Source organism: Haemaphysalis longicornis, unplaced genomic scaffold, assembly GCF_048455015.1.
Source record: "Haemaphysalis longicornis isolate Haplotype H1 unplaced genomic scaffold, Haemaphysalis longicornis Haplotype H1 scaffold_3, whole genome shotgun sequence".
In the NCBI taxonomy this organism is placed as follows: Eukaryota; Metazoa; Arthropoda; class Arachnida; order Ixodida; family Ixodidae; genus Haemaphysalis; species Haemaphysalis longicornis.
In genome coordinates this window covers 61,427,917-61,455,472 of record NW_027526335.1, presented here as the reverse complement: position 1 = coordinate 61,455,472, position 27,556 = coordinate 61,427,917, and the positions used below count along the sequence as shown (strand labels likewise).

Genomic DNA, 27,556 nt, shown 5'->3' with positions numbered 1-27,556 from the left:
TACTGCCTCTACAGGATAATACATTTTACTTTAGGCGTTGGGTGTAGCTTTACTTGTCGTAAAGAAACGTTATTGACGTAATCTACCACGTGACCTTGTGTTTGTGCAGACCGCAGCTGACGCATTCGAGTGCTGTTGCGATCGTGTGAACCGGAGTTTGCTTCATTCTTTGGCGATTTCATCAAACAAATTCGCCTTCTGTCATGGGTGGCCTGCTCAGCCTTTGCTCTGTCGGCTCGGTGAGTATGCTTCTTTTAACTTCTCTCACTATAAGCGAAACTTATGGACAGTCGTAGGGCCATGTTAGGCATGGGCCGTACAACTGCAATGCACTTGACAACAACCGACTTACTACCACGGTTTAGCCATACCCCATTGTTTTCGAACGGATGCGTACTTGATTTGACGATCAAGGCCGTCGTATTTGTGCGCTGGGTTGTTTTCGATTACGGCGGAATTGCATGACAAGCGTCGTTAATCTGCGCTAAATAGCTAGTCGTTGTAATAATGAGATCAACTGATTTGTACATGCGCAATGACGATAGTTGCAGCAAACATGCAAAGTAAAGCGGGCGGAAACTCAAATTAGTAAAAAGAGAGCTGCATAGAAACAGGCGTAATGAAGGCATTGAGGAAGTCGTTGGCAAAACAGCGAACTGGCGATATTTAAGGGATTTCAACAGTTCGGTTGCGAAGAAATCGCTTTGATAGACATTTCGAAGAGGCCATCAGAATCTGTGTGGCAAGCGTTCCTCCCACGGTTGTCCAGGCATGTTCCGAAACTAAACATGAGCCGTGTAACTTATTGAATTATGACGTTACGATGTGTGACAGCCTTATTTAACTCTGTGAAACTAGTTGTTTCGGGACAAAAAACTAACATTGCTCCGACACCACTTGTTTTCCAAACCAGCCCGACAGTTGAAAATTTAATTCCTTGCCGAGTGAAGGTTATCACCTTAACTATCCCGACAATAACAGGGCTCGAACTAAACGCGTCAAAATACCAGCAAGATTTGCGGTCAGTGTGATTGTTATAGTTACGGCACTTAGTCATAACGGTGGTGCAATGATGAGCTGATAGACTTGGCTGTAGGATACTGTAATGCAGTTCCTTGCCACGCTTTCATAGCTACTCAAACATGCAACTTTCCCTTTTCTCGGTGAAGTGCCTTCAGTGAAAATAAAGGCTGAGGATTACGAGTGGCATGAGAAAACCGGCTGACAAATGCATGCCAGTGTTGGGCTGGTCCACAGCGCAAATATGTCCGCTGATGTTGTTTGAAACTTTACCCTTTAGGAATGGGGACTGATGAGCTCTTTTCTCTTGTTTCGGCACAGCTGGCGTGCTGCTGTGGGTCGGCCGCGTGCAGCCTGTGCTGCTCGGCATGCCCGAGCTGCCGCAACTCCACGTCGACCCGCATCATGTACGCCCTGATGCTGCTGATGACCACCGTCGTGGCCTGCATCATGCTCAGCCCCAAAGTGGAGCAGCTGCTGGAAAAGGTGCTCCTATCGCTCGCAACGTGATGCGTGCATGCCGGAGATTTGTCCATAAGTGTGTCATGATCATTGGAGGATCCAGAGAAGAGGGGAGGGGGGGGGGATGTCCTGACCCCTCCCTTAATTTTTGAATTTATACCCCTAAGATGAAGATCCCTCAGGTTGTAGAAAAAGTCTAGTTGATGATTTTTCCTATTTCTTGAATTTTCGCTTTTCCGAAATATCGGTGAATAAAAGATCCCCCCCCTCTCCTCCTCCTCATCGTCATCATCACTGGTAGAAGCTGACCCCCCTCTCAGAAAAAACCTGGATCACGCCCCTGGTCATGATGCATTGTCATCATCCATGAAACATGGTGCATTTAATGTGAAGATTTACCTGCAGGTGTGTAAGGACGCATTGTCATCATCGTTGTGATCATTTGAGGCACGCACAGCATGGGCGGTTTTATCGTGATACCACGGCTAGTAAGAAACAGTGCTGGATTCCCCATTTTCTTTTGTTTGGGCAAAGTAAAAGCCAGAGAGGATCCCACTGGTGAAAAAAGGCAGTGCTGGATGTGTGGACATTAGAGTAGAATGATGCGCCATTGCCTGTCTTGAGCAGCAGGATCAGCCACACTCGCCCTAAGTGGTACAATGCTGTGTCATCTGCTCCATTGGGGAGCTCTCCTTGTCTGTGTACTATATTTGAACGAGAGGCAGATTATTAATGCACCCATTACCTGTGATCGTAGTTATTACAATTTCTTTGAAAAAGGAATCGACCCTGAATTTTCGCTACTGCCATTATTTAGTGAACTGGTGGGGCCAGTATGTACACCCCTTGTCAAAGTTTTGTGGGCCAATCCTAAGCCTTCTCGACCACAAAGAATTCGAAGAATTGGCTTTACCTTTAAATGTGACGAAAATATTTTAAGGCAGTAAGAAAGAAAGGTGTTTTCTCTAGCGTTCCCACATAGAAAGTTTCAGCCTCGCTCGGGACGTAAGCTTGTACATTGAATTCTTTGCAGCCTGCGCGTTTCCAGCTTGGCCCACAAAATTTTGACAAAGACTGTACCTACAGTCATTTTGCTGTAGAAAATGAAAGTCTTTAGAAATTTTTTCATTTGGTGGAAATGCAACTTAGCAGGGAAGAGTTCAATAAATCCACGACATCTGGAACCAGGATTAATTGCTCCATGTTGCATCAGGACATCTTTCACCGTGCTTGAATATGGAGTGCACTTCATATTGCAAACAAGGCGCTGTATTTTCCCTTCCACAGGTCCCCCAACTTTGTGAGAGTACAGATGCCTGCAAGAACGCTGTTGGATATTTGGCCGTGTATAGGCTGCTGTTTGCCCTGACCCTTTTCTTCATTGCCTTCTCCATGATGATGATTGGCGTGAAATCGTCAAAGGATCCAAGAGGCGGCATACAAAATGGGTGCGTGTTACCCCCCCCCCCCCCCCCTTTCTTTCTGCTTCCTTCTCTTTAAAGGGGCCATGCAGACAAACTACAATTTTGTTTTATTTGAAAGATTTCGTGTTTTATAGTGCCCCCGTCACTTGTCCGTCTTCACTGAGAAATTAATCAATTTGGGTTAAAATTTTTATTCTCCCGCTAAATCGTGTGTTTCTGTGACATCTGCCATGAAGTCATAAGTGCACGTAGTAAAACGGACTTCCACTGTGTCATTAGGCTCTGCAGCCTTGCTTGTCGTCAGTCTTCCCAGATGGCGCTACCAAACTCATCCATGGACCGTTGGCCGCGATTGCTTTGTTTTTGATCGTATTTGCAGCTGGCTTGTTTTTGCTATGGTAGAAGGTAATCGTTTTGTGAAACATCCTCGACAAACAGGTCACGTAAGGCAATGTCGCTTATGCCAATCGGCCAGTGTCGTGTAAGACAACTCCAAAGCGGCAGACTGCTGTGCAGCTAAAACAAGCATAGTGCACCCAGTCCCAACACCAGTGTGCATCGCTACTTCTATGCTTACGTGTATTTTCGCCACTTGCATTGTTTACGACTGCTGTAAAAATGAATATGCATTACATTTAAGTGCAAATAGCTCGCTCGGCAAGCTTACGAGCCGTGCCTAATTTGCATTTGCTTTTGCTGGCCTCAGCCAATCGCACAGCTGGCTGGTATGACATCATAGCTTCTGTTGCAGAAAATGACCTAGTGGGTTGCATGGCCATTCCCTTTTTTCCTAATTGTATAGCTTATTTGAGCGAAGTGTACGTTCAATAGTGGCGTCAGTATGATTCTAATGAGGCAATATTTCGATTGAACCAAACTTGTGTTGTCTGCGTGGCCCCTGTAAATCTCCTTGTGTTTGTGAACAAGCCCGCTTTGTTTAAAAGCTCGTAGTTGCTATTTACAACTGTGAGATTGCAACGCTGTTGTTGCAGCAGTGTTATGCAACACTGCAACTTTAGCACCGTAGTATTTTTGCAGTGAGTACATGCACATGAATTTGTCTGCATTTGCGCTGTGAAGGAGTAAGAAATTTAAGAACGCATCAAAATAATGAAATACCGCATTTGGTGATCAGTTTTGGTGTTTACCTTGAAAGGGCATCATCACAATGCATTGACAAGTTTTTTTTCTCTCACTGCAGCAAGGCTATGAAGTTTTTTTGTTTTAACGAAAACCATTGTTCTTGCTGGGTTAATTTATGGCTGTAGATAGTGTAGAAAATGCTTAAAATGAATTCTGGCCCTGTGTAGCGAGGGTCCTCAGATTGGCATCCACGACAGACTTTGTTGCTCTTAGCTTGAATGAGCATTTGAACAGCACTGTGCACAGTGCAAACCAATAGCAGCCTGGGGCACTTCCTGAACTTCCATTGAATGATAACGCAGTTATTTTAAGCTCATAATTGTTAAAGCTCTAAAGCTCACTTTTGGCTCTAATGATATTCAAGCTTTTCCAGGTGTTGCTCTGCTTGTAGCCAGGTCAACATTCGAGACCTATCTGCCAGGCATGTGGTATTAATTTGTGGTTCATGTATCTATATCTTGAATGTCATTGCATTCGACCTGTGTTTCGCTTGCAATGAAAAAAGCCTGATCTATGGCTGCCTTTTGTATATTTGTAGGTTCTGGGCAATTAAGTATCTGTTGCTAATTGGTGCTATGGTGGGTGCGTTCTTCATACCGGATGGTGCGTCATTTGGTCAAGGTATGTACCACAGCCACTTCCTTTTTCTAAAATTCTAGTTCTGTCTAGGTGCATATTTGAGGCCACTATCCTACTTGAAGAAAGCTTGAAGGCTATGTTAGCAGTTTTCGTTAAAATCTTTTTGAGCTTTGTGAATGACACCACAAAGCCTGCTAAAACTGTTTCAAGGCTGTTTTACTGTAAATTTTTGTCGCAATGTTTGTTGGCTCACTTTTCTTGCATATTTTGAAATTGATTGCTCTTTTAATATCACTCTTCTAATATCAGCAGTTTGCTGATAATTGTTTTGCGGAAGTGCATGCGTAGTTGATTTGTCCACTGTGGTGGTTTTGTGGCTAAAAGGTCATGCTGCTTAGACAGCCATGTGCTCGACTCCGGGCTGTGGCAACGCATGTGTGTAGATGTCAACTTGCATTACTAAGGTCCGCAGCTGGTTGAGATTAACCTGTGCCTCTTCACTACGCCACACCTCGTAGCCGACATGTAGCTTCACTGCGTAAAATAGCAGTTTTGTTTTGATAGCTCTGACATTTGCACCGAAATGTAGTTTTCGTGCTTGCAACAGTCCTCTCTTTAGTCTGACTAGTTCAGCAACTAAATAGGCTGTTTTATGGTTAATACAGATGTTGCTGTGTGGCATTGTGTGATTCTGTGGACTTGTCTGAAAAATTTTGGGTATTTTGCCCTGCAAAAGGTGTGCCACTTTCAATGGACCTTGTTTCGGACAACTGGGTGTTACAACCAGTTCACGACGTGCTCCTATGAAAGCATTGTCATTTCAAAATGCCGTGCGTTTTCGACCATGAAAGCAGTGAGCAATAATTGGTACTTTTGAGGGGGCAGGTCACCTGATGACATAAAAACGATTGTCTTCTGTCGGGTGCATGGTTGGTGCGAGTGCTCCTTATTTGCGCTTCTTCTCTTTCTTCTCCCTTCTGCAGTGTGGATGTACTTTGGCATGATTGGCGGCTTCTTGTTCATTGTCATCCAGCTGATCCTCATCATCGACTTTGCCCACAGCTGGGCCAACAACTGGGTTGAGAAGTATGAGGAGAGCCAGTCCAAGGGCTGGTACTGTGGTAAGGGTGCCCCTGCCAGTTGCCCTCGTTTGTTTCCTGCTTTTTTTTTTTAAGTGCAGAGCACTTTAGGGTCTCGCCTTGTCGTCGTAGCTCGCTCGCTGGACCCAAGTAGAGCCGGCGTTCCGTCGTAGTGGCTGTCGTCGCGGCGGAACCCAGAGGCCTTGAAAGCCAAGCGGTTTATATAGTCATAAGCATTTAAAACTCATGAACCGCTGGCGCTTGTCATACGTCTCCCCGTTGTTTAGCGCAAAGAAAACTGCAGGTACATTTGAGGCAAAATACATCTACCATATTTTCCGGTCTATAAGTCGCACCTTTGTATAAGTCGCACCCCCCTCAAAATGACAGTTTTTCCGAAAAAAACGTATATAAGTCGCACCGGTGTATAAGACGCACCGGTATACAAGACGCACTTGTTAATTAGGTAAACTCATAGTGAATCAGATCGTTAGAAAGTGCGGCGAAAGTACATGGTTGCTGCAGCCGCCGCCTGTGAATGCACCCCTCGGTAAGGAGGGCTAGACATGCATATACCGTCCAAAGTCTAGCCAGAACTAACTTCTCAAAAATGGTTTATTGATACACACAGATGGCGTGTACTTAGACGGTGTTTAGACAAAACCATCGAAGCCTTCTTCCGCAGACTCGCTAACAAATAATTCAGCAACTTCAAGTGGGAATTCCGCCAGCTTATCGCTATCGCCCTGCGACTCACTGATGTCTTCTTCGCCAACATCGTCACCACTCGCGGACCGGGTTGCTCTGGCCTTTATCAACCCGGCTACAACTGTTTTTGTAGAAATGGAGTCCCTAGAGTTGGAGACCCACTTGGCCACCTCTCCAAACGTCGCGCGGGTCTTGCGTGCTGTTGTAAATCCACGCAATAAAGGTGTCATGGCGAACAGAAGTGACGCGAACGGAAGCAGCCCGAAATTCGAAACTTATCAGCAAGCTGTCATTTTAAAAATTAGCAGCACGTTTACCTCCTTCAGAGTAACTTTGTAATAATTTATAAGCTGCATGTTGTTTTTGCAACCCAGTTTGATGTTACTTTCAATTTATTCTGAAATGTAGTTACTGCGCATAGCAGAAAGTGACGTGCAGTTGTTGCAGGCCATTATGATTGTTTTTGACCAGAAAAGTTGCAAATTCTCTGGTTTAACGTTCTGAAGCGACATATGGGCTATGAGAAACGCCATAGCGGTGGGCTTCGTATTCATTTAGACCAGGGGTCTCAAACTCACATCAGTGAGCGGGCCGCAGTCACGAATTTTACTCCCGCAAGGGCCGGAAGAGCGAAGAAGGTTAAAACGAAGGGAGGGAAGGGGATGATTAAGAAAATGTCAGATAACGCTGCCATTCCTGAATGGAACTGGGCGTCAGGATTCGAGACACATATCGATACCAATCTCCAGAATGACTAAAATGTGGACGCCGATTATGAAATATCAAATATTTGTTCCACGATTATGCTTCAACATGGGGTGACTGCATTGGGTGCCTCAAAAAAAAAAAAAAAAAAAGAGGCTTCAGGGCAGCTGCGCCTCTGTATCTTACTATAATAAACGTTATTGATAGTAATTGACGAGAAAATATTGCCAGTTTCATTTATGAAAGTCACAAAACTTTATTTTTTGAGAACCTCAATGTAGCTGTTATTGTTCTAAACATGCTGACTTGATGCCTGGCAACGCTTGGCTGCGACTAGAGAAGAAATTTCCGCATGAACATCTTGCGCGGAAACGATCATCATGGTCGATCGCAGGTGATCATCAGTCATCCTCGACCGGAGAGCTGACTTGTTCACCTTCAGCAAGGAAAACAGGTGTTCGCACAAGTAGGTGCTTCCGAACATGCCCATGATCCTTGCAGACTGTTGGCGAAGCGCCGGGAAACTTTCATCGTCAAGAACCTTGTAGAAGTCCGGAACAACCACGTCCTGAAATGTCTGCTTCAACGGAATGTTAGCTTGCAGCTCAAGAAGTTCTATCTGTAACTCGGGCGCTGCGTCATCCACCGGCACCGAACACGGCAACGAAAAAATCCGGAATATTTATCGGCGAGGCTGGTGATGTCTTGGAAGCGTCCTTCGAATTCTCTTTGGAGATCATGGAGGAGGTCAGTGAAGTTATCACAGGATTGTTTATTCACGTTCTCCAGCGATCTCAGGGTTAGGAAAGGATCAAACTTCTGAATTATCATCTGTCTCTCCCGAAGCTGGAATTTGGATTAAAAGGCTTGAATGCCGTCATGCATTTTCGTGATCAGTTTGTTTTTTCCCTGAAGTTAAATGTTGAGGAAGCTCAGATGATCAGTGATATCACTGAGGAACGCAAGGGAGTGAAGTCACGCTTCGTCTGACTGCTCAACAATGGCTCTGTTCTTGCTCTTCATGAAGGCGTCAATTTCCTCTCGGAGATCAAAAAATCGTTTCAGCACTCTCCCACGACTCAGCCATCGCACCTCTGTGTGGTACAAAATTTCACTATATTCGCTGCCAACCGCTTCTAAAAGAGATACAAATTGGTGGTGGTTAAAGGCCAACTGCACTCAAATTTTTTCTTTGTCGAAATAAGTAGTCTATGCTCTTAAAATCACCATGGCGAAATCCCTAGCTTCGTAATCACAGAGAGCGCTAGGTACCGCCGTTCAAAGTACCTCCGAGCAGACGACGTTTGCACCTGGCGGAGAGTCGCCGAAACAAGTTCCGAGCGGCCTGTGACGGAGGTTGGGGAACCTGTCCCGCGAAGATCGCGCTTCTCCGGCGACTCGCAGGGCGCTCCGTCGGGCGCAGGGAGGCGTTCGCCCGTGGTTTCTCCGCTATACCAACGCGCTGTACCGCCGTCGCCATCACATGTTTAAACTAAACGCATAGGCAGTAATATCCGCCATTTTTTTTTCAATGAAAAAAAAAGAGATTAGAAGCCTTCAAACTTTCACGCGCTTGCGAACGTCTTGGTGTAAGAAAAACTCTTTTGACTTGACAATATTATTTTTACTCAAAAAAAAAAAAAGCTCGAAACGAGCACTTGCCTTACATTTGTCATTCCTATTACATTTATACCACAGAAAAACAAAGGATATTTTATAGGTTCTTGACCACTTGCACTTCCGCGTCCGATATTGGCCATATTTGGGATGGCCCAACGCCACCTCCATCCTTTAGACCTTTCCAAAAGTTTGACGACCTAAACAGAGTTGTGCACGCGGCTATAAACAATTGTGCGACTTTTGCCTCACTCGCTAAGTGAACCAATTAATATCAGCCTTTCTGGTAGTAACAAATACATCCGCACAAATATCGGCCGTCGTCTTTGCGAAGTGCGAAAACTAACGAAACTGCTCCTCTCCTAAATAATAGACTAGATTTTTGTTCAATTCCCAAGTGAAGCGTTAGATTTAGTTTATTTGAAAGTAAAATGTTTTCACCAGCACCTGTCTCTGTGGTTAAAGTAGAAAACAGCGGTAGATAGGAAATGTTTTCGTGTTTTAGTGCATCATTTGGCTGTGTAAGTAGCTTATAGTTTCAGACCACTTTTATAATTCGATTCTCGTTGTGCAGCACGGCGAAAAACACTGGGCCGATATTCACGAAACTGTTTGTACGTAATGTATATATAGTAGAAATAGTGATTGATCGCCGCCCGCGTGCGGTTTGTTCCCTTCAAAGAGAGCGACGTGATAGCCGAGGCGTCGGCTATAACGGAAGCTGCTTTTCGAAATCGTACGGGCAAGTAGCTTTGTAAATCAGGGTCCGCTCTTTTACTTGCAATGCCAAAAACTGCTACTCCGGCAGCTAATATGATGTAAAAAAATTACTGTCGGGTGGTCTACTTCATCTCGACTGATAGCAACGGGATGCCGGAATAGCGCCTAACTCCATTATCATGGGCATACGTTAGTGGAAGTTCTTCGGTGGAAATAACAGAGCGAAACGCGGCGCTACCAAGCGCATTTGAAGGCGGGTCTCAGCGGGCGCCGGTCCTGGCGCGGCCGCTTCCGTTCCGCCACGTACGTCACGTCCGGCCGCCGGTAATGGCCGCCTTTTCTATTCAGTTTCGGTTCCGAAAACGCCAATGTCACGAGACGTTTGTGTCGCGCGCGTTGATGTTTGAAGCGCAGTATTTTGCATTTCGCACCCTTTTTATATGTACTATTTGGTGACATTATTTTTACGTTCTCGAAAATTTGGGTGCAGTTGGCCTTTAAGAGCTCTTGAACGGATGAAGTTCACTGCGCTGAGCACGATTACCATGACGCTCTTCATTTGCAGAGACTTGCCGCACAGTGCTTCTTGGTGCAAAATGCAGTGAACTGCTGCAAATTGATTGGTGATTCCGAGTGCAGCGAGTTTCGTCCGCAATCGACCAACAAGCCCGCTGTTGCATCCCACCATTCAATTCGCACCGTCTGTGGCCAAACAAACCAACTTTTACAACGGTAGTCCCGCGTGTTCGACCACTCTTTCGAACAGAAAGAATATCCGCCCTTGTGGTCATTTTTTTTATTGGGATTAAGTCCAAGAGTTCCTCAGTGACGTTTAGGTTTATGTCTACACCCTTTACAAAAATAGTACATTGTGCCTTGTCTGTAATGTCAGTGCTTTCGTCAACTGCAATAGAGAATGCTTCAAACTCGTGGCATCGGTTGACTAATCCTTTTTCAATGTCTCCACTGATCTCGTTAATTCTCTCGGCGACTTTGTTTGGAGAGAGGCTTATTTTCTCGAATGTCTTTTTCATGCTGGGACAGGTAGCATCAGTGACTCCGAGCAGGCACTGCTTCACGAACAGGCCTTCAGTGAAGGGCTTGGAAGATTTGGCAATAATCTCAGAAATTACGAAGCTTGCCCTTACCGTTTCGTCGCTTGCTTTGGCCGCCTTTTTGAACAGGTTTTGCTGCTTCACCAACGCCGCCTTCAGTTGAGTCACGGTGTGCGTGCGAACGTTAGAGCACCATACTTCTCGTCATGACAAGACATGAAATGGCGTCGAACATTGTACTCCTTTGGCACAGCCACAGCCTGATGGCAGACTAAGCACAACACCTTGTCTCTTGATTCTGGGAAGAAATAAGAAAGTTCTTATCGCTCCTGAAAGCACCTCTTCTCGTCTTCCACTTTGCGTTTTGCAGACTGCTTGGACAACGACATTGTGGCTGGCTAGACTTACACAGCAGAAAGCTTCGCTGTTTGCAGATCGTCAAAAAAAAAGTCAGAAAGACACCTGTTACATTTACGGAGGCGACAGGCACGTATAGGAGCACAATTGCGCACAGCACAATTACATAGTGCACTCTATCATGATTGACTTGGGGCGCCGCTACCATCCACAGTGCTGTCAACAGCTTGCGAGTCGGAGGATAGGCGCTTCCATGGCTTGGCGTCTGAATTTAGCTCACGCGAACAGATATGTGGCGTTTGATGTCTGGAAGTGCACAGTTTCGAAGGGCAATGTGCAGTCTTTTCCTCAGCAGCGAGATGCCACTCTCTCCCATGCCACAAATAACGCTGCGACACGCCCCTAAACGCACGTGGGTGCATTTCAATGCGAGAACCTAGAGTCCGACTTGCGGCTGCGCCCTTTTCGCTACAGCTGCAGCGCAGTAAAAGCGTTTGACACAAAGACGAACAGGTAAGCAAATATTCTCAAACACCATACAACGCCCGGAAACCTTCGCGTTTTCGCGGAAGCTTGGAAAACTCCGGACAAACCGCCGTCTTCTCATTAGTGACGTGAAGCCCCGTTCGCAGGGTCATAAAACGCTGCGGGCAGTTTCTCCGCGGCCTGTGCTTGCCCAGCCCTGTGCGCACTGCAGAGTGCTCGATCCACAAGTTGGAGTTGCTTGTGACCATTGTGCTCCCGACTTAACGGCGGCCGAATCGAGGGGCCTCCGGAAAAGAGGGATGTCCGCACTGGTAACGCGAAGCCGTGAAAAACGATATGCACGCGTTGTCGAGCAGTCTCTGGCCACTTGCGTCCTTGGCTACACAAGCAGGGCGCGCACTCACGCATTCGCTTAAAAAATAAAAATAAATGAACCAAGACCCTCAAGAGAGGGCCGCGTGCCGCAATAGAAACGTCCGCGGGCCGCATGCGGCCCGCGGGCCGCGTGTTTGAGACCCCTGATTTAGACCATAGAGCTGTGTCTCAACGTGCGCTGGCCAGGCGTGGCCGCCGCGAACCGGATTTATTCAATACATAAGTCGCACCGGTGGGTAAGACGCACCAACGAAAATGTCAGAAAAAAACCGCGACTTATACACCGGAAAATACGGTAATTAACCAGAAGTGCCTCCCTTCGTTTAGTTAGGAACGCTCGTTGGTTTGGTTTTTTACGATAGTAAGTGAAAAAAAGTGGCAATGCAACGCCGGCATGTGCGGGAGGAAAAGGAAACACTAAAACAAACAGAACTCCCGCTGGCGCAGTTTCAGGCAGGGGGCGCGCAATCACTGCAAAGGCGGGAAATTTGAATTGCATTTGGTGGTAGCAGTGAGGGGATAATGGCGCTACAGCCCATTATGGCGAATCACTGCTCTGCGCTTACGACAGCTGTCACATTGAGCGGAATGGCTTTAATTTTTTCAGCTTGCAATTTTTGCTGCAGTGAATGAATTGAACGGTAACTTGAAGCTAAAGGAAAGGAATATATGTTTGACCCTTGATTCATGTCCTTTTGCTGTTTTTTTCGTTGGCACTCCGATATGTTAAAATGCTGTTTAGCCCTTTGATGCCCAAAACTTTAATTTTTTGCTTCAGATTGTGAAAACACTTTTATGATCTAAAAGAACTTCTGACATCATGAATATGAAGTCAAAAAAAATTTCGGCTCATTAGGACGGACACAATGACCCTTTGGGCACTGGGAAACACTGGGCACTGACTGCCCATATATCAGTGGAACAAGAGAGCTACCCTGATCAGCATGATTTATGGCTCAAGTGAAGACAATAACGTAAAGTTTGTATTGCTGTCATTTGTACTAACAAGGAAATTGCACAATTTCACTTACTTGTTGCTATCCCATTGAGCCCCTGGGCTCAATGCGAGTTGGTACGCATAAACAAGACTTTTTTAGCACACGGAGGTACTCTTTTTTTTAATTTTTGAAGGTCCGGGAACCTTTGTCTGTCAACAGATGGTGTTAAATGTCGAAAAAACCATGAAGTGCGAGAGAAAAAAAAGTATTGTTTGAGTTGTTGCTCCTGAGCAACGTTGGGCATCTAAGGGTGAGGCAGGAAAATTGTAAGTTGCTTGCAATTGTCACCTGACAGTCTCGCTTTGGGGACAGAATTAATCCTTCCTTATGTACTGCCGCAACCTTAGCCTTGCTTATGGAGCTTGCTTTCCATCTTCCGTGTCACTCCCTTGGTGCACAGGCCCTTCACAGCTCTGGCTTTTTTTTCCCAGTGGTGGTAGTTTACTTTGAGTGAAAAAGCCCCGCCTCATTTTCAGCTCTGCTCAGCTTCACCCTCCTTCACTACGCCCTGGCCATTGCTGCCGTGGTCCTGTTCTACATTTTCTACACCCAGGCAAGTGGGGCACCACTGGGCTGCCGTGCCGGCATGCTGGCGGGGTGCTTTGGAATTTCCGTGTGCACACGGGGCGAGCCACGTGTGTTATGGCCGGAAACACTGAATCCTGGTTCAAAGGATGGTGCTCAGAACCCAGCATAAATGATGCGCTCAGAAAGTTTTTGTTTTTCTATCAAGTACTATAACGTAAATGATTGTTTACTGCAGGGATATCTGGTAAATGGGGTTTGACACTGTACATGGTTGCTTTATTCCCTAGCTCACCTTTTGCTTGTGCTTGAAGAGCTCACACATTGTTCCTTAGACTAAAGCATGGTTTTACTGTTAGAACCCCTACTGATGCTAATTGATGTTGATGCTTCTTTGTACATTTATTTGTGGCTGTTTCTGTATGGTGACATGTTTGCAGTAGTATTGGACTGAGGACGTGATATAAATGCCTTTAAACCTATATTCTCATCAATACATGAGCCCTGTACCACCACGGTTGTTGTTGTGGTACAGTGATGCTACTACTTTACCACTGTTTTTTGCTGAAATAGAGCTGTCTTGTTTCATCGTTGCTGAGTGTGTGATCTGTAATTTCTTAATCTCGCAGGGAGAAGGTTGTGCACTGCAGAAGTTCTTCATCAGCTTCAACTTGATCATCTGTGTCATTCTGTCTGTGGTTTCAGTCCTGCCGAAAGTTCAGGAAGGTAAGTGGCAGGTCTTCTGTGCGATGGCAGCTGAAGTTGTATTGCGCCTCTACATGCTGTGTTCTGTTTATGCAATTGTATGCTGATGCATAAATGAATCAAAGGTGTTGTTAATTGTACATCGTAAACTGGGCCGTAAATACTCTGTTGTCGTGCCAAATGAATAGGCCAGGACATGCTACCAGTTGCCATCGTGGGTTCTCTAGCTTTAGCAGTGATGTGGCTCGGCCATCTTTAGTTTCGGCTTCAATCTTTGTTCAAAACGTACAGTTGAAGGTACTAATTGAACGAAAAGGATGCATTGTTTTTGCGATCCTTGGGATATAAGTTATGCACAAAGAAGTGTCACTTGATGTCTGTACAGACACTGCGTTTACCTGAACCTTCTTGTCGCTAGTATCAATTCGTAAAGTGAAATTTCTGGTCTAAAGAACACTAGTCCGACTTTGTAAAAGCTTGTTTGTTTCCTCCCTTTGTCCCCTGCAGTCCAGCCCTCGTCTGGCCTGCTGCAGTCCTCTGCCGTCTCCCTGTACATCATGTACCTCACCTGGTCGGCCATGAACAACTCCACCAGTGAGTGGCTGCTCTGCCTCTCACATGGACCCCCTCATTTTGTGGCGCCCCATTTACATTGTTGTACCCGTCAACCAAGACTGCAGCCAGCTGTGTTTCGTCCGGGCCTGAGCGAAATAACTCCGATGTAAAGCAAACTCTTCTTAATGCGTGGCTACGCATTAATTTCTAGCTTTGGAGACCTACCCAGTAATTTTCTCTGCTGCCTCAGCCGTTTCTTGTCACCCGTGATGGTAGAAAAGGCACATTCTGTTGCGAATAAAGCGTTGTGCTTGTGTGGCCCGCATGACGTGGGTTCCCAGGTTGGCTGTGCCTGAGGGTGTAACCGTGTAATGTGGCATTACAAATTCCGAGTGTGTTCAGCTCAGAGCCGCATTGCGTTCTCCTCCCCCCATGGCTGCTGCAGACAAGCAGTGCAAGCCCTCGCTGGGGCTCACCCAGGAGGGGAGCAAGTTTGACAGCCAGAGCATCGTGGGCCTGGTGGTGTGGTTTGCGTGCGTGCTCTACTCCAGCATCCGCACCTCCTCCAACTCCCAGGTGGGAAAGCTCACCATGTCCGAGAAGATCCTCGTCAAGGACACCGGAAACAGTACGTCTGTTCTCCCTTTTTCTCAAAGTGGCTCACTTCTTGCACTAAAAGTCAATGCTTGACCACAGAACTGAAGAAGATGTGAAGACAGAATAGAGCTTTGCTCAGTTTGGAGGAACCAGCTTTTGGTAACTCACTCAACATAGTTCAAGCCCCGGAAGTAGGTTTTTACCCACCTAACCCCCCCCCCCCCCCCCCCCGAAAAATGTGGGAGAGGATTTTCTAATTTTGCGCCAATAGCAGCAGTGACATAGTAGGGGGAATGCTAAAAACACAGTTATCAATGTGCAAACAGCATGTTAGCATTCAAGTGGTACAATCGAATGGAACTAGATGAACCACTACAATTGTACAGCCACGTTCCTTGGCGGTGGTTTTGGTTGGTGGCTGCCCGTTGCACAAACAAGTCCCTGTGGCATCATAAGGATCCAGCGAGAATGCGGCTGTTCCGTCCCCACTGGTTCATCCATCCTATTAACATTTAGCTGAGTTGTTGAAAGTTTGCATTAAATTTGTCATCATTGTTATTGGGCCAATGCAGCCTGTTGAATGAACCAAACTTGTATGTTGTCTTCATGGCCCCCTTGAGGGAGATAATCGGCCTCTTCTGCATCTCGAAATGCAGTCTTTACAGTTCTGGAGTTCTGGCACGCAGCTCCACGCTTATTGCCATACCTTTCACTGGCTGTGAACCTCCCACATGCAAAGTCAGATTGTCAGAAGTAAAGTGAGATGGTGGGTTATTCAACTTGCATACTTTGTAGAGCTGTCATGTTTAAACTTATTGATGTGTAGCAAGCCTCATTTCAGATTGTGTTGCTGAAAGTGTATAAATTCTACCAGTTCACCTGCTCTCAGTCACAAAGCCTGGATGCTGAATTCTGAGCAAGAGATTCTGCGCTTGTGGCCAGCCACCTGTAGTTGCACGCTTTCTTTGCCTCGGTTGTGTGATTTTTGGCAGCAGCTTACCAATGTCAAATTTATTTTCCGGTGTCAAAAACATTTGACCTTGGTAAATTTGTGTCATTAGTGGAACTGAAACAGCAGTTGAAAAGGAGGGTGGCCCCGCTTTGTGGGCAGCCTTGCAAGCCGCCCTTGCAAAGCAAGTTGGAGCAGCTGCCTTTACCACACCACTGCATTGCGTGCCTTTTGCCACACGTGATAGTAGGGCAAAGTGCACAGAGAAAGTAAAATGCGTGCATATTTTCTTGAAATGCCTGGGCCTGTACCTTTCTTCACACACAATGCCAGAAGCTCTATTCACATTTGCAGTGAAGCTGATAAAATCAGGATAGCAGCGTGCTTTGCAGTTGCTTTCAGGGGATTCATTGCTGTGCACATTTGAAAGCCGTTTGCAAGTTAAGTTTGAGACGTATATTTAGTGAAGCAATGGTTTATCATCTCTGCAGTCTCGGTAGTGTTTTTATGCTTGCCGTTACGGGAGTGCAAGAGGAGTTGGGAGATCCGAAATTGTCCAGCTGGAGAGAACGAACCAGATCACTATGCACGTGGGGCTATCTCTAAGCCTCTAAATGTGTCGGTGTTTATGCGGCTGCCGTGCATTCCTGGCAGAGGTGCATTTGAGTGAAAGAGGACAAGGAAGGCAGTTAGATTGGCAGTCTTTTTCTCAGCTTAAAGAAATCGCCTGCATGCGACCTCACCTGATGGCCTGTTCTTTACCTTCGTCTTCTTTTCTCTCTCTTTTTGTCTCCTGCGCACCAACAGAGCCCTCTGCACTTGTTGGGAGTGAAGGTAAAGCCCACATTTATTTACTACAGTCAAGTCCCGCTACAGCAAAACTCACGGGGCACACGAAAAAGTTTGGTGGGGTGGAAAAATCATTTCGAAAAAGGGGAGGGCTACACGTGCGACTGAAATTTATTCTAGAAGAAGGTGCACTAATGTACAAAAAATTACCTTCTTGATGCAGGCAACTTCACTTTTCACTCTTGAGAGAGTGTGCTTACTAGTAAAATTACCCTTGCACAAACTTGTGAAAACATCCCTAGCTGTGGAGGTGCAGCTTTATCTTGATGTGGCAATGGCTGTGGCTTGGCTGTGGCTTGCCAGCAAGTGTGCTCCTTTACAAGTTGATCTTAGCTGTCAGTGTCACCCTTTAAGCAGTGTCAGTGGTGTGATGTAGCATAAGCTGTTTTGCAAGGGAAAAAAAAGCAATGGCACTACAACACTGATTTTGCACGTGGTCGCGATGCAAATGTATCATGTTACAAATATATCGTTTTGAGTTAGTTATGTATGTACAAAAAACTAGCGCCTTTTTTTTTTAAATTTCGTTGAAGTGAAATTGTCAAGAAAAAGTTGTTGACAAGGCAACTTTGTCTGTTGCCTTAAATTAAAGCAGCTGACGAAGAATTGTAACACCTTCATTGTGGCAGGAATTTTATTGAAGCAGAGTTGCTTGTCGTGGGATTTGTCTGTTGAATCAAATTAGTTCGTGCTGTCTGCCTTCCTTTCTTCATCTCACTTTTGTGCCTCAATCTGTGTAGAGGTAGGACCATGCTTTTTTTTTTTTTTTTTTTTCTGAAAAGAGCATGTTTCAGGCATGGGAAAAGATCACGATGACCTTGTCCAATCAGTTCATGGCCCCTTAGGAGATAACCTGCGTCTGTATTCATTAATTGCTACAGACAAGAAAAAGGCACTGTTAACTTAATTGTTTCCAAAATAGTGACGAATTCCAGCAATTTCCAGGCTTAATTACAAAAGCAAATATTCTGCGAGGGGTCAAACCTGTGTCTTCATTGTGAATGTCTCCAATGACTGAGGAGTATTAAGTTCCATAAAACCTATGAGAACGCTATTCCGTCATTATAATCATATATGCATACTTATCACCAAGGAAACGATCGTCATTGGCAAGTTGTTCATGCGTTAAATTTTAAATGTCACTTCGCAAAGGCAAACAGAGTGGCAAAAGGCTGAACAGGGGACCGCTTTTATGGCCTTGAAGCAAACCCTAGACTTAGAACATGTTGAACCTTTCTCATTGTGGTCGGTATTAGCAGTTGGTAACCCTGATTGGCTTCGACAATACCGATCGCAACTGCAGTTTTTGTGGCGGCACGGTATAAAGCGAACTTTGAGTGTGGATATACTTGTAACGCGTAGCCTGTCATTCCTACGTGCAACCCAGATGCCAGTGCTGGCGGTGATGTAGAGAACAAGGTGTGGGACAATGAAGACGACGGGGTGGCCTACAGCTGGTCCTTCTTCCACTTCATGTTCGCCCTGGCCTCACTCTACGTCATGATGACCCTGACCAATTGGTTCCAGTAAGTTCTCACTCTCTGCTCTATCTGGAATGGTCCTGGCAGTCATTTCCTGTCAGTCTCGGGGAGAGTCGAAAGGGAGACAAAAAGCAACAATACAACACAATTGTTGTGGTCGGTTAGTTTGATTTTTGTAGCTTTGCACCCTTATGGCCGTATTCTGAGTCCCTCCTCCACTCGGCTGAGGGGAGGATTCCGCAATGCTTATGCATGGGGAAATCGATTTCAAGGACCTCCTCCACCGGAGGCTCGAGTGGAGGAAAGACTTAGAATAACAGGGTTAGTAATGCTGAATTGGAGGATTGACTTCCCCCACATGTTTTTATGCCGTCTGCCCAGTTTAGCGTGTTTCCAAGTACTGGTAACTAATTGTAGGCCAGTTTCACCTCAGGAACAGCCTCTGCAAGCTGTCCAGTGAAAAGCATAGTAATTCTTTTACGCTTAGGGTGAACCCTGTCTCATAGAGTCGACTAAGCCGAAGTTATTGTCCATTAGCAAAGTCTACAGTAAAATGATGCATGTTTGAATGCCAGGAACCTTGCGTTCTCCAGCCAGTGCGAGAGCAACTTCTCGCAACAAACACTGACCCTCCGCAATTGCAACTTCACAGGCCCAGCGACGACCCGAAGAACCTGATCGAGAACAATGCCTCCATGTGGGTGAAGATGTCGTCGTCGTGGATCTGCTCTGCTCTCTACCTGTGGACACTTGTGGCTCCAATTGCTCTGCCCGACAGGGATTTCAGCTAAGCAGCACAGTTGGCAGCTGTGACCACTTACAACGTTCCCAGGAGGAGTGAAGGCAGCCACGTGCAACAAAGAATTCCTACCGTTCTGTTTTGTAGAGTAGTTGTTTGCTTTATTTAAGACTGACCAGCCTGTTTACATATATGCCTGTAGAGTAGTCCTTGTGTGCTCAGAGTGTAAAAATACGTGCCACTTTTCTTGGTTCTCTTTACCTTTGCTTCATTTGTATGTGAACAGCTTCCCCGGTGTGTCCAATGGACAGCTGGAATATGTGAGTGTGTATATATTTATCATGAATAGTTGTGTATAAAGTGTAATATCCACTTGTTTTTTTTTAACCTTCAGAGGAAGAACACATTTTTGTCAGCTTGTTTTTATTTCCAACAGCTGCTGTCACAACACACTGGGTGTGCACTGTCGTTCAAAAAACACGAGGACAAACACTGATGAGTCTGCTGCAAATGCAGCAGACAGAGTGGAAACAGCTTAGAAACTATGTACATAAAAAAAAGCCTGTTTCAATGTGATGCCCGTTCTCTTTTCCCCCAGCTATGTAAGAAGCAAGTCCTTTCTTCTTTGCCGGTTCAAATAAAGTTGGTTGAAACATGCTTGCGACTCCAAGGTGCATCCCTAACAGTGTCTAGCGCTGCAAACTCCGCAGTAATAGAAACGAGTGGCCCGAGCACAGTTCTGGAATGATTTGAACTAGTGCAAATGTGCGTGTTGCTGACATAAAAACACTTTTTTTTTTTTTGTTATTTTTCACCAAAGTTGTACACCGCCATTCAAAGCTGCCAGAGTCCACAAACTGAGCAGACAGGCTTTACACGAGATATGATCACCACACTGCAACGCTCGTGCAGCGCGCCGTATTGCACTATGCTACAAAATGAACAAAGTAAAAGGAATGTGCATCTTCTGTGACTCGTAATGGCACACACACGACGAAGGCCTGGTGAATACTAGCGCCAAGCTGGACCACGCAGTCGGCGGAGCAAACTCGCGGAGAGATCATAACCATATGCCGCTTGCAACAGGTCTCTGTGATGTACTTGGCTGCAAATCCTCCTGTACGCAAGCAGTTTGTGCAGACAGCTTGACTCGCGTTGAAAGCCTAAAAATGTTGCGTTTTGGGAGCAACAATGCTCTAAGCTAAGAGAAAGCATGACTGTCCTGTCATATGTTGCCGCAATCCCTGTCCTGTCAGAGGATGTCCTGTCATAGGACTGTCCTGTCATAGGATACCACAATCCCTACTTGTCTAATGAGCCATACAACATTGAACTTGCACAGCTACCAGAGCTCACTTGACTCCTGATGGATTAGAAAATGACGTCTCAGTAGCACTTGAGCAGTTTTCAGCATAAGAATGAGTATTTAATCCAAACAACAATCTCTTCTCATTGTAAGGGCAGCACCTGGCCTTTAGCAGATAATTTCAGTAGCACTTCGCAAGCAGAAAATAAAACATCTCCCACATGGCATTCACTTTGTACAGTGCTGATGAAGTTAGAATATGAAGCATAAAAACTGTGCACTGAGGAACATCGAGCAAATGTGCACTTGCTTGTTCCTCTCGAGTGGACGACACACAAGAAATTATTGAGTCTCCTCGATATGCCAGTCCAGAATAGTTCTGGGGAGTTCCTAGGCAGTGCACGACTGATTTAGCAGTACAAATTAAAACAGGTAAAAAAAAAGTATGGAGCAATTTTGGGCAGCCCAAAATGCATAGACCAGTATTGTTTTTGGTGTGTCTGCTGCCTTCCTTTATATTAGCCAATGCTTGCGCTAGCTTTTGCAAATCTGTACCAAGACTGGGACGGAGTAACATTTCTACCCGACGCCTCAAAAGGCCAAAGGGCAGTAGTTCACACGCACCTTATAAGGCAGCCTTGCAGCCAGGTACACCAGAATGCTGCCTACGGCAATACACTCGCACACACAGTCGCCCACAGTGCACGGGTCGTCGGTACTTGCCGCTGCGTCGGGATAAATATGCACAGGAATGTGGTACGGCATGTCGCACACTTGCAGCAGTCCGGACGGAATGCGTGTGGATGATTCAGCAGCACAGTGGCTGGAGTTATTTACAACGACAATGTTCAAGGTTGACACTATAAAACCGCACCGCAGGCAAGGGGTGGGGTGCACTGGATGATGGGGGGGGGGGACCTTGTGGCAGGCCTGTGATTGGAGGCTTTCTGTAGCTGTCCATGTGATGGCTGCACAAGTTGTTTTCGAGCAGACCAGCGTGGTAGCCAGTGGCACGAGTACACAGCCTTGGTGATTGGGTGCCAATGCTTCTCGGTTTCCCCCGCACGCTGGGAGCAGTAACCGCTGAACGGGCGGAAACGGAAACGGCTTGTGGGGGGTAGTCTCCTCACTTTTCGCAGTGCCTATAGAAGGTGACGCTGTAGTCCCAGAACAGCTCACCAGCCTTGCTTTTCGGCAAGCCACAGGGCTGTAAGCAGAACAGAAAAAAAACTTTGAGGAAGGCACAAAAACTTGCGAGCAGGCTGTTATTGCAAGCATCTGCACTTGCTTTGCTCATGCATCCACACTCGAAATGGTACAAATTTTTATTTACAGTGTGTAAAAAAAGAAAACTTGGAAGAGCTGAGGTTCTATAAAAGCTTACCAAATTAGTAGATTACTGCTGAGGAGTAGTAAGTAGCAAATGCATGAGTGGGTAGTGACTGTGCTAGGTAGAAAACTTTGGTGTTTAATGAGCTGTAAAATTAGTTCCAAGCAATGCATCAGAAAGCTGCTTCGATTATTGCATTCACCTGGTTTCATAGTTTTGGAAAATATAAAGATTAGTTTTATGAACAACACTGTTTTGTCTACTGTTTGACCAAAAATGGCTAATTATTTCTAATTATCATTGGGAACTAGTTGACCAACTGAAAAAATAATAACATATTCGAAATCATGGAGAAAAAAGCAGCAAGACTGACAAGTTTCACAAAGTTCACTTGAAAATTAAAAGATGTTTTAAGACCAGTGCCCCCCCCTCTTAAATAAGAATAACATACCAGTTGATTGGAATGGTTGATTGGTTTTCATCAGTTGTCTGATATTAGCCACTTGATTGGCTGTTTTTCCAAGCCGTGGCAACGCCCCCTTTGTGGGCGCGCACTCATTAATGTATGCATGTGTAGACTGGGGTGAAGTGCTATGAAAGAATTAACACTACAGATGGTACCTGTATTTTCCAAAATGCCACTAGAGTGTTACTGCAAGATGCTTGAATTTTTTTTCCTACTATAACAGTGCATTTGCGCAGTTTTCGCTTGGAAAGATCCCTTTTAGTGTTATCGTGGCCCTGTTGCTTTTATAAAGTCAGTGCTCAATTGGGGTAGCACTCAATGTTCAATTGCGGTAACGGCCGAGTGTGGCCCTTGCTTACCTGTTCAAAGTGCTCTCCCTGCTTGAGAATCCTGAAGTTGTAGCTGCTCTGCAGGAAGAGTCCGATGGGCAGCCTCCACCATGGAGCAGCTTCCTGCAGACGGAAGTACAACAAACGGTTGCACCCCCACCTGTTTCGGCTGTTCGCGCATTACCACCTTGTTCTTGAGTTACAATGTGTCACATTTTCGCATGCAAGCCACCCCAACAACTTTCAGTCACTTGCACAAAATGTGCAGCAACGTCTCTAAGAATATCATGGAATGGAGAAGGACGACAAAACATGATGGCAAAAATGTCAACATCAAGTGTCCTTCATAAGTAAGGTGATGCTCTTATTTTTTAAAGACGATAGTCTTTCTTGGGCTACTTAAATGCAGAAATTTTGGTCTGTCTGTCTGCGACGATTCAGCCACCTGGCCAAAGTGAAACTGAGTCTGCGCAATAGTCATATACCCACAGTCTCATCTAAACATCTAAGTCCGGTGGCAATCTTCATATCTGTCAACATTGTTGAACACAAACAAAACATTACGCAAATGTGAGGCAGAAAATTAATTCAATAGTGATATTTGCAGTGTTCATGAATGCTTGATTTTCGCGATATCAAGTGAAATACTACATCAACTGCAGAAAATTGTCGCCTGCTGTTGCCCGCGCCACTATAGCTCCTGGAGGAATCAAACGGCAACAGTAACGAAAAGTTCCACGTGCATTCCACATTCCACTTGGAATGCACGTGGAGCAGGGCAACATGGTTCTATAAACACTGTAGGGTGCCTTGAATCACATGCATCTCCACCGTGCGGCAGCGCTGGCATCCAGGCACTGGCCTGGAGCCGTGGAACGCGGTAAATTTAAATTGACTTGAGCAAACCTCTAGCGTGTTATCTTGGGAAGAATGAGACGGGAGAGGAATGTCACGAGAGGTGAGCGGGAAAGAGAAGGGAGGAATTTAATACTTGCCAGGGGCACCTGTTGACTATCGTCTTCTGTCGACATTCGCAACAAAAGGGGCGGATACGTGGCCATTTTTTGCTTCCTTTTTTTTTTCCTTTTCCCCCCTCGGTGCTCACCTCGGACCAGTGGTTCCTGCCCTGGGCTGAGGAGGAAGCCATTGGGCGGGCATCCAGTCCAGGCAGGGGAGCCGGGCATGCCAGCTGCTTCTCCGGGGGACTGCAGCTGGTCATCTTGTGGGGGCCCAAGAGGCTGCACAAAAATGTACGCATGTTGGATCAGCTGAGCGCAGATCGGAGACTTATTCTGCCTCTGACTGACCCCATTCCTCCTCTCCCTTGAAGAAAAAAAATCACCTATCCTCGCAAACAATGCCATGTTGCCTGCTGAACAATAGTGTGAGATGCAGATGGAGGAAGGAAAGGGTTACCCGGTCTCGTGTTTTTTTTCTGTTAACATGCACCGCGACAATCACGTGAATCTTTTTTACAAGTGCACCACTAATAGGTTCGCTGTAAAAAAATTGATAGCAATGAATCATGTTATGACAAAAAAAACCTTAATCAGTATTTTGACTTTCACCAAGCAAGAAAGAGTAGAGGCCAGTTGCTGTGCTAGCACACTTAATCATCCGAAAGTCTCGCGTGCAGTGCACGACATCTTTGCTGCCTCATACAAGCCACTTTAAAAAGTTCTCCACTGTAAGCAGACCTAAGAAAAAAAATAGTCATTTTTGCAACTTATTCATGGCTGCAACTCAAGTAGCTCAGTGTGGCTTATAGACAGAGTGGGAGAGGTGAAATGGGCAGTGAATGCCACTTCAGGGGTAACTTGCTAGCCTCACGGCATCACTTGACATTAAGGGTCATCGTCCCTGTGGAGCCCGTTGCTATGCCCCAACCTGTGCTCCAGTGCAAGAGCGCACACCCACCTGAACTGCAGCGTGACGTACTGCAGGGGCATGTAGCGCGACAGGGGCACCAGGTAGCTGAAGGTGGGGCCTGTGCCCAGGACGCACTGCAGGGTGTTGCAGTACTCGTGGCCAAGGGTCACGTTCAGCTCCAGCAGCCGCAGGGACTGCACCACCGAGTGGGCACCTGCAGCGGCGGCAAGGCACATGGATGAGACAGTGAGAACAGTCACGGAAGTAGCTTTCAGTGCACAAGCACACTTATAGGGGGCATTTACAAGCACAGTGTAGCTTAAGGGGGCACACTGGTCTTAAACCAGAAATGTTTATTTTTACAGATATGATGATGAAAATTGGAGTACTGTGCACAAATCAAGGAGCGCAATAAGACGAGCAGTATCATTTTATCTGGCCTGTAGCAGAAGTTGCGACCGTTTGAAGTTTGGGCTTCGGAGGTGGGAACCAGAAAAACCGGTTTGGCCTTCCAAGCCCAAACTTCAAACGGTCGTAACTTCTGCTACAGGCCAGATAAAATGATACTGCTCATCTTATTGCGCTCCTTGATTTGTGCACAGTTCACTGGTACCTTGTGCAGCTGCACCACTACAGCAGTTTTTTTTACAAAAGCTGTCAAAAAATTCAGTATAAACATCAATATGAAACTGAATGCAGTCATTTTACACAAAAACAAATTTCATATCTACTATCAGAGTGAAAACCTACATCTGTTCTCCAATTTTTATCACCATAACTAAAAATAAAATTTTTGATCAAAGACCCATGCGCCCCCTTAATCCTTTGCGGTCTACTGTCGAGCCCTGCACGACACGGCTGTAGCGGTTCGCTGTCAGGCTATGCCAGACTAGGATATTCAAGGTTAAATTTTGCGGTTTTTCTCACTTTTTTTCTCGGAAGTGGGTAAAAAAAAATCCCGGACCAGAAAGGGTTAAACGTTTAAAAGGGCCATGAAGACAAAATACAACTTTTTTTCAGTCTGGAGGGACTAGCGTTTGGTAACTCAATAAGCTACATTTCAGCCTTAAAAGATGTTTTTTAACCGAAAAAAATGTGCAAGAAATATATAAAACTTTGCGCTACAGTTGTGGGCTACAGTGACATACTGTATGTGGGCACGAGTGCCGTAATATGGGCCAGCAATACAAGCTTGGTTATCAGTGTTCATCAGCATTAGCATTCGAGCAACATGACCAAGCAGAACTAGAAACCCCACTACAATTACCCAGTCAATTTCCTTTACTCTGGCTTAGGTCGGAGGCTGCCAATCATGCAAACAAGATTCCGTGATGTCAAAGATAAATCACCAAAAAGTGGCTGGAGAGTGGGCACTGCTGCATATTTTGATTATTAACTCCCTTATTTGTTCGAAGTTCGCAATAAAATTGCCACTATTGTTATCGGGAAAAAAATCCCGGGCCACCTCCACTAGTGAAACCAGGAGAGGGGCGAAGCATGTAGTGTATAAGTGTATTCTTGGCGCCTTGGTGTTTTTGCCAACGGAGATGAAACCGTTGGGGGGGTAGAGGTATACAGCTTCACTGTAAAAGTCACTTTAAAGCACAAAGCTCTCTAGTGCGAGGCATAAACAAGTGCCTTGGTGTTTTTTTAGTATGCGTTACGAAGCGCTCCAGCGTGAGGCGTAAACGAGTCTCCCGGTGTTTTTTTAGTACGCGTTATGTTCTAGCACGAGGCATAAACAACTTTCCCGGTGTTTTAGTACTGTGACTACATTAGACGATGATTACGACGATGAAGGACAATGACAGGAGACGCCAACAGCCCTAGCCCCTAAGGGGCTTCGCCCCTAAAAGCAGTCCTTGTAATGAAGCAAAGCTCGAATGGGCGCCAAAAGAACAGAAAGTGCTGCTGCCGCCATTACTGCCTCAAGTTCCAGCTCATCGAGTAGCTGTGAATCCGTCCCGGATAAACACAAGTATTTTGTCTTCATGGCCCTTACAGTGCCTTCATAAACAAGAGCCACAAGGAGCCAGAAGGACACGAGAGAGAAGAGAGACTGAAGAGTGGAGCGTGACCGGGATGTGTGGCGGTCTGGCGACCGGACCCGTGCCGTGCCCCATGAGGTCCTCCACCAGCACAACCTCCAAGACATCTTCTCCACAAGTGAGTCGTGTTGCCGGGCAACAGTGAAAAACAGCGGCCCCCAAGAGAGCTGCGTTCGCCACAACGGTGACGCTAACTAGGAGCACGCTGCACTGCCACGGCATCGACCCACTACGTGGACATTTCAATGCTGCCACGGACCGGTGCCGGTAGTATTCCCATACTGCGTCCTTTACTTTAATTCCCGGACCGTGACTTTTTCTTGTTTGTTTGAACCCGTTTTGGTTTTCTATACCACTTTTGCGATAGTCTCTCTATTGTTCCCCATTTTTTATTAGTTCCGCTTTGCTCTTTACTACATCGCTTGTATATTGTTTGGGTCTCGAGTGTTATAAAAAATAGTCTCGTTCATAAAGCTTATTCTTCTAGTTATTATTGTCCCCCGAAGCCTGACACATACCCTTGCCATTGTGCATGGCCTTGGAGCGCCGGTGGGTGGAGGCGAGAGCGTCGATGCTGTCGGCGCCATTGTCAGTGTGCTCAGCACGCTTCACCTCGGCGTCCTGCACACGATCGGTCTCCACGATGGTGGCCAGGGAGCCCAGCTCGAGGGAGGGCTGCGTTGGGGGGATGAGGGCGGTGGGCGCCACTCCTCCTCTCCCCCACTGGGCACTGTTGTCCTGCACGTCTACAAACACCCGCCCACCGTTGCCTGCGGCCAGGTGGTCAAGCAGGGGCTGCTCATCCAGCGGCTGCCTCGCCTTGGACAGGTCTGGAGAGTCCGACACGCTGTTGTTGTTGGACTTGTCTGCGAGCAAGTAAAGTTGCCAACAGAAATTTTGATGGGCAGGGAAAGTGGCTTCATCGTGCAGTCATGCCGTTGCAACCAAACACGTACGTGTAACAACACAGCGAAAATTCAGCCTTGTGAACTGCTGATTTTCGGCAGACAGGAAATGCGCATTATCTCAAAATTGCTGGGAGTGGGCCCTGCACCTGCATTTTGATGAGATTGCTAAAGT

At 46.1% G+C, this 27,556-nt stretch overlaps 2 protein-coding genes across 5 annotated transcripts in view; one reads left to right on the top strand and one right to left on the bottom strand.

The window, feature by feature from the left end:
- The first annotated feature begins 88 nt into the window (after nt 1-88).
- On the top strand, nt 89-19,785 carry Serinc (serine incorporator TMS1). 2 transcript variants are annotated; one of them, XM_077703243.1, is made up of 12 exons: nt 89-239; nt 1,342-1,506; nt 2,770-2,930; nt 4,588-4,670; nt 5,612-5,749; nt 13,205-13,281; nt 13,883-13,979; nt 14,466-14,552; nt 14,959-15,141; nt 16,867-16,893; nt 18,296-18,434; nt 19,042-19,785. In XM_077703243.1, exons 1-12 carry the CDS (start codon nt 204-206, stop codon nt 19,178-19,180), a joined length of 1,332 nt encoding a protein of 443 aa, XP_077559369.1. In that variant the 5' UTR covers nt 89-203; the 3' UTR covers nt 19,181-19,785. The 2 variants fall into 2 exon arrangements, with proteins under 2 accessions (XP_077559369.1, XP_077559370.1); XM_077703244.1 differs by lacking the exon at nt 16,867-16,893.
- LOC144174506 (uncharacterized) overlaps nt 19,475-27,556 on the bottom strand; it is a 110,750-nt gene continuing 102,668 nt past the window's right edge. For all 3 annotated transcript variants that reach the window (XM_077703240.1, XM_077703241.1, XM_077703242.1), the window contains exons 22-26: nt 26,995-27,342; nt 24,477-24,642; nt 23,665-23,797; nt 22,590-22,682; nt 19,475-21,641 (exon numbers count right to left, since the gene is read on the bottom strand). In XM_077703240.1, the coding sequence (XP_077559366.1) occupies nt 21,561-21,641; nt 22,590-22,682; nt 23,665-23,797; nt 24,477-24,642; nt 26,995-27,342 (821 nt within the window). In that variant the 3' untranslated portion in view covers nt 19,475-21,560. The remainder of the gene's footprint in view (nt 21,642-22,589; nt 22,683-23,664; nt 23,798-24,476; nt 24,643-26,994; nt 27,343-27,556) is intronic.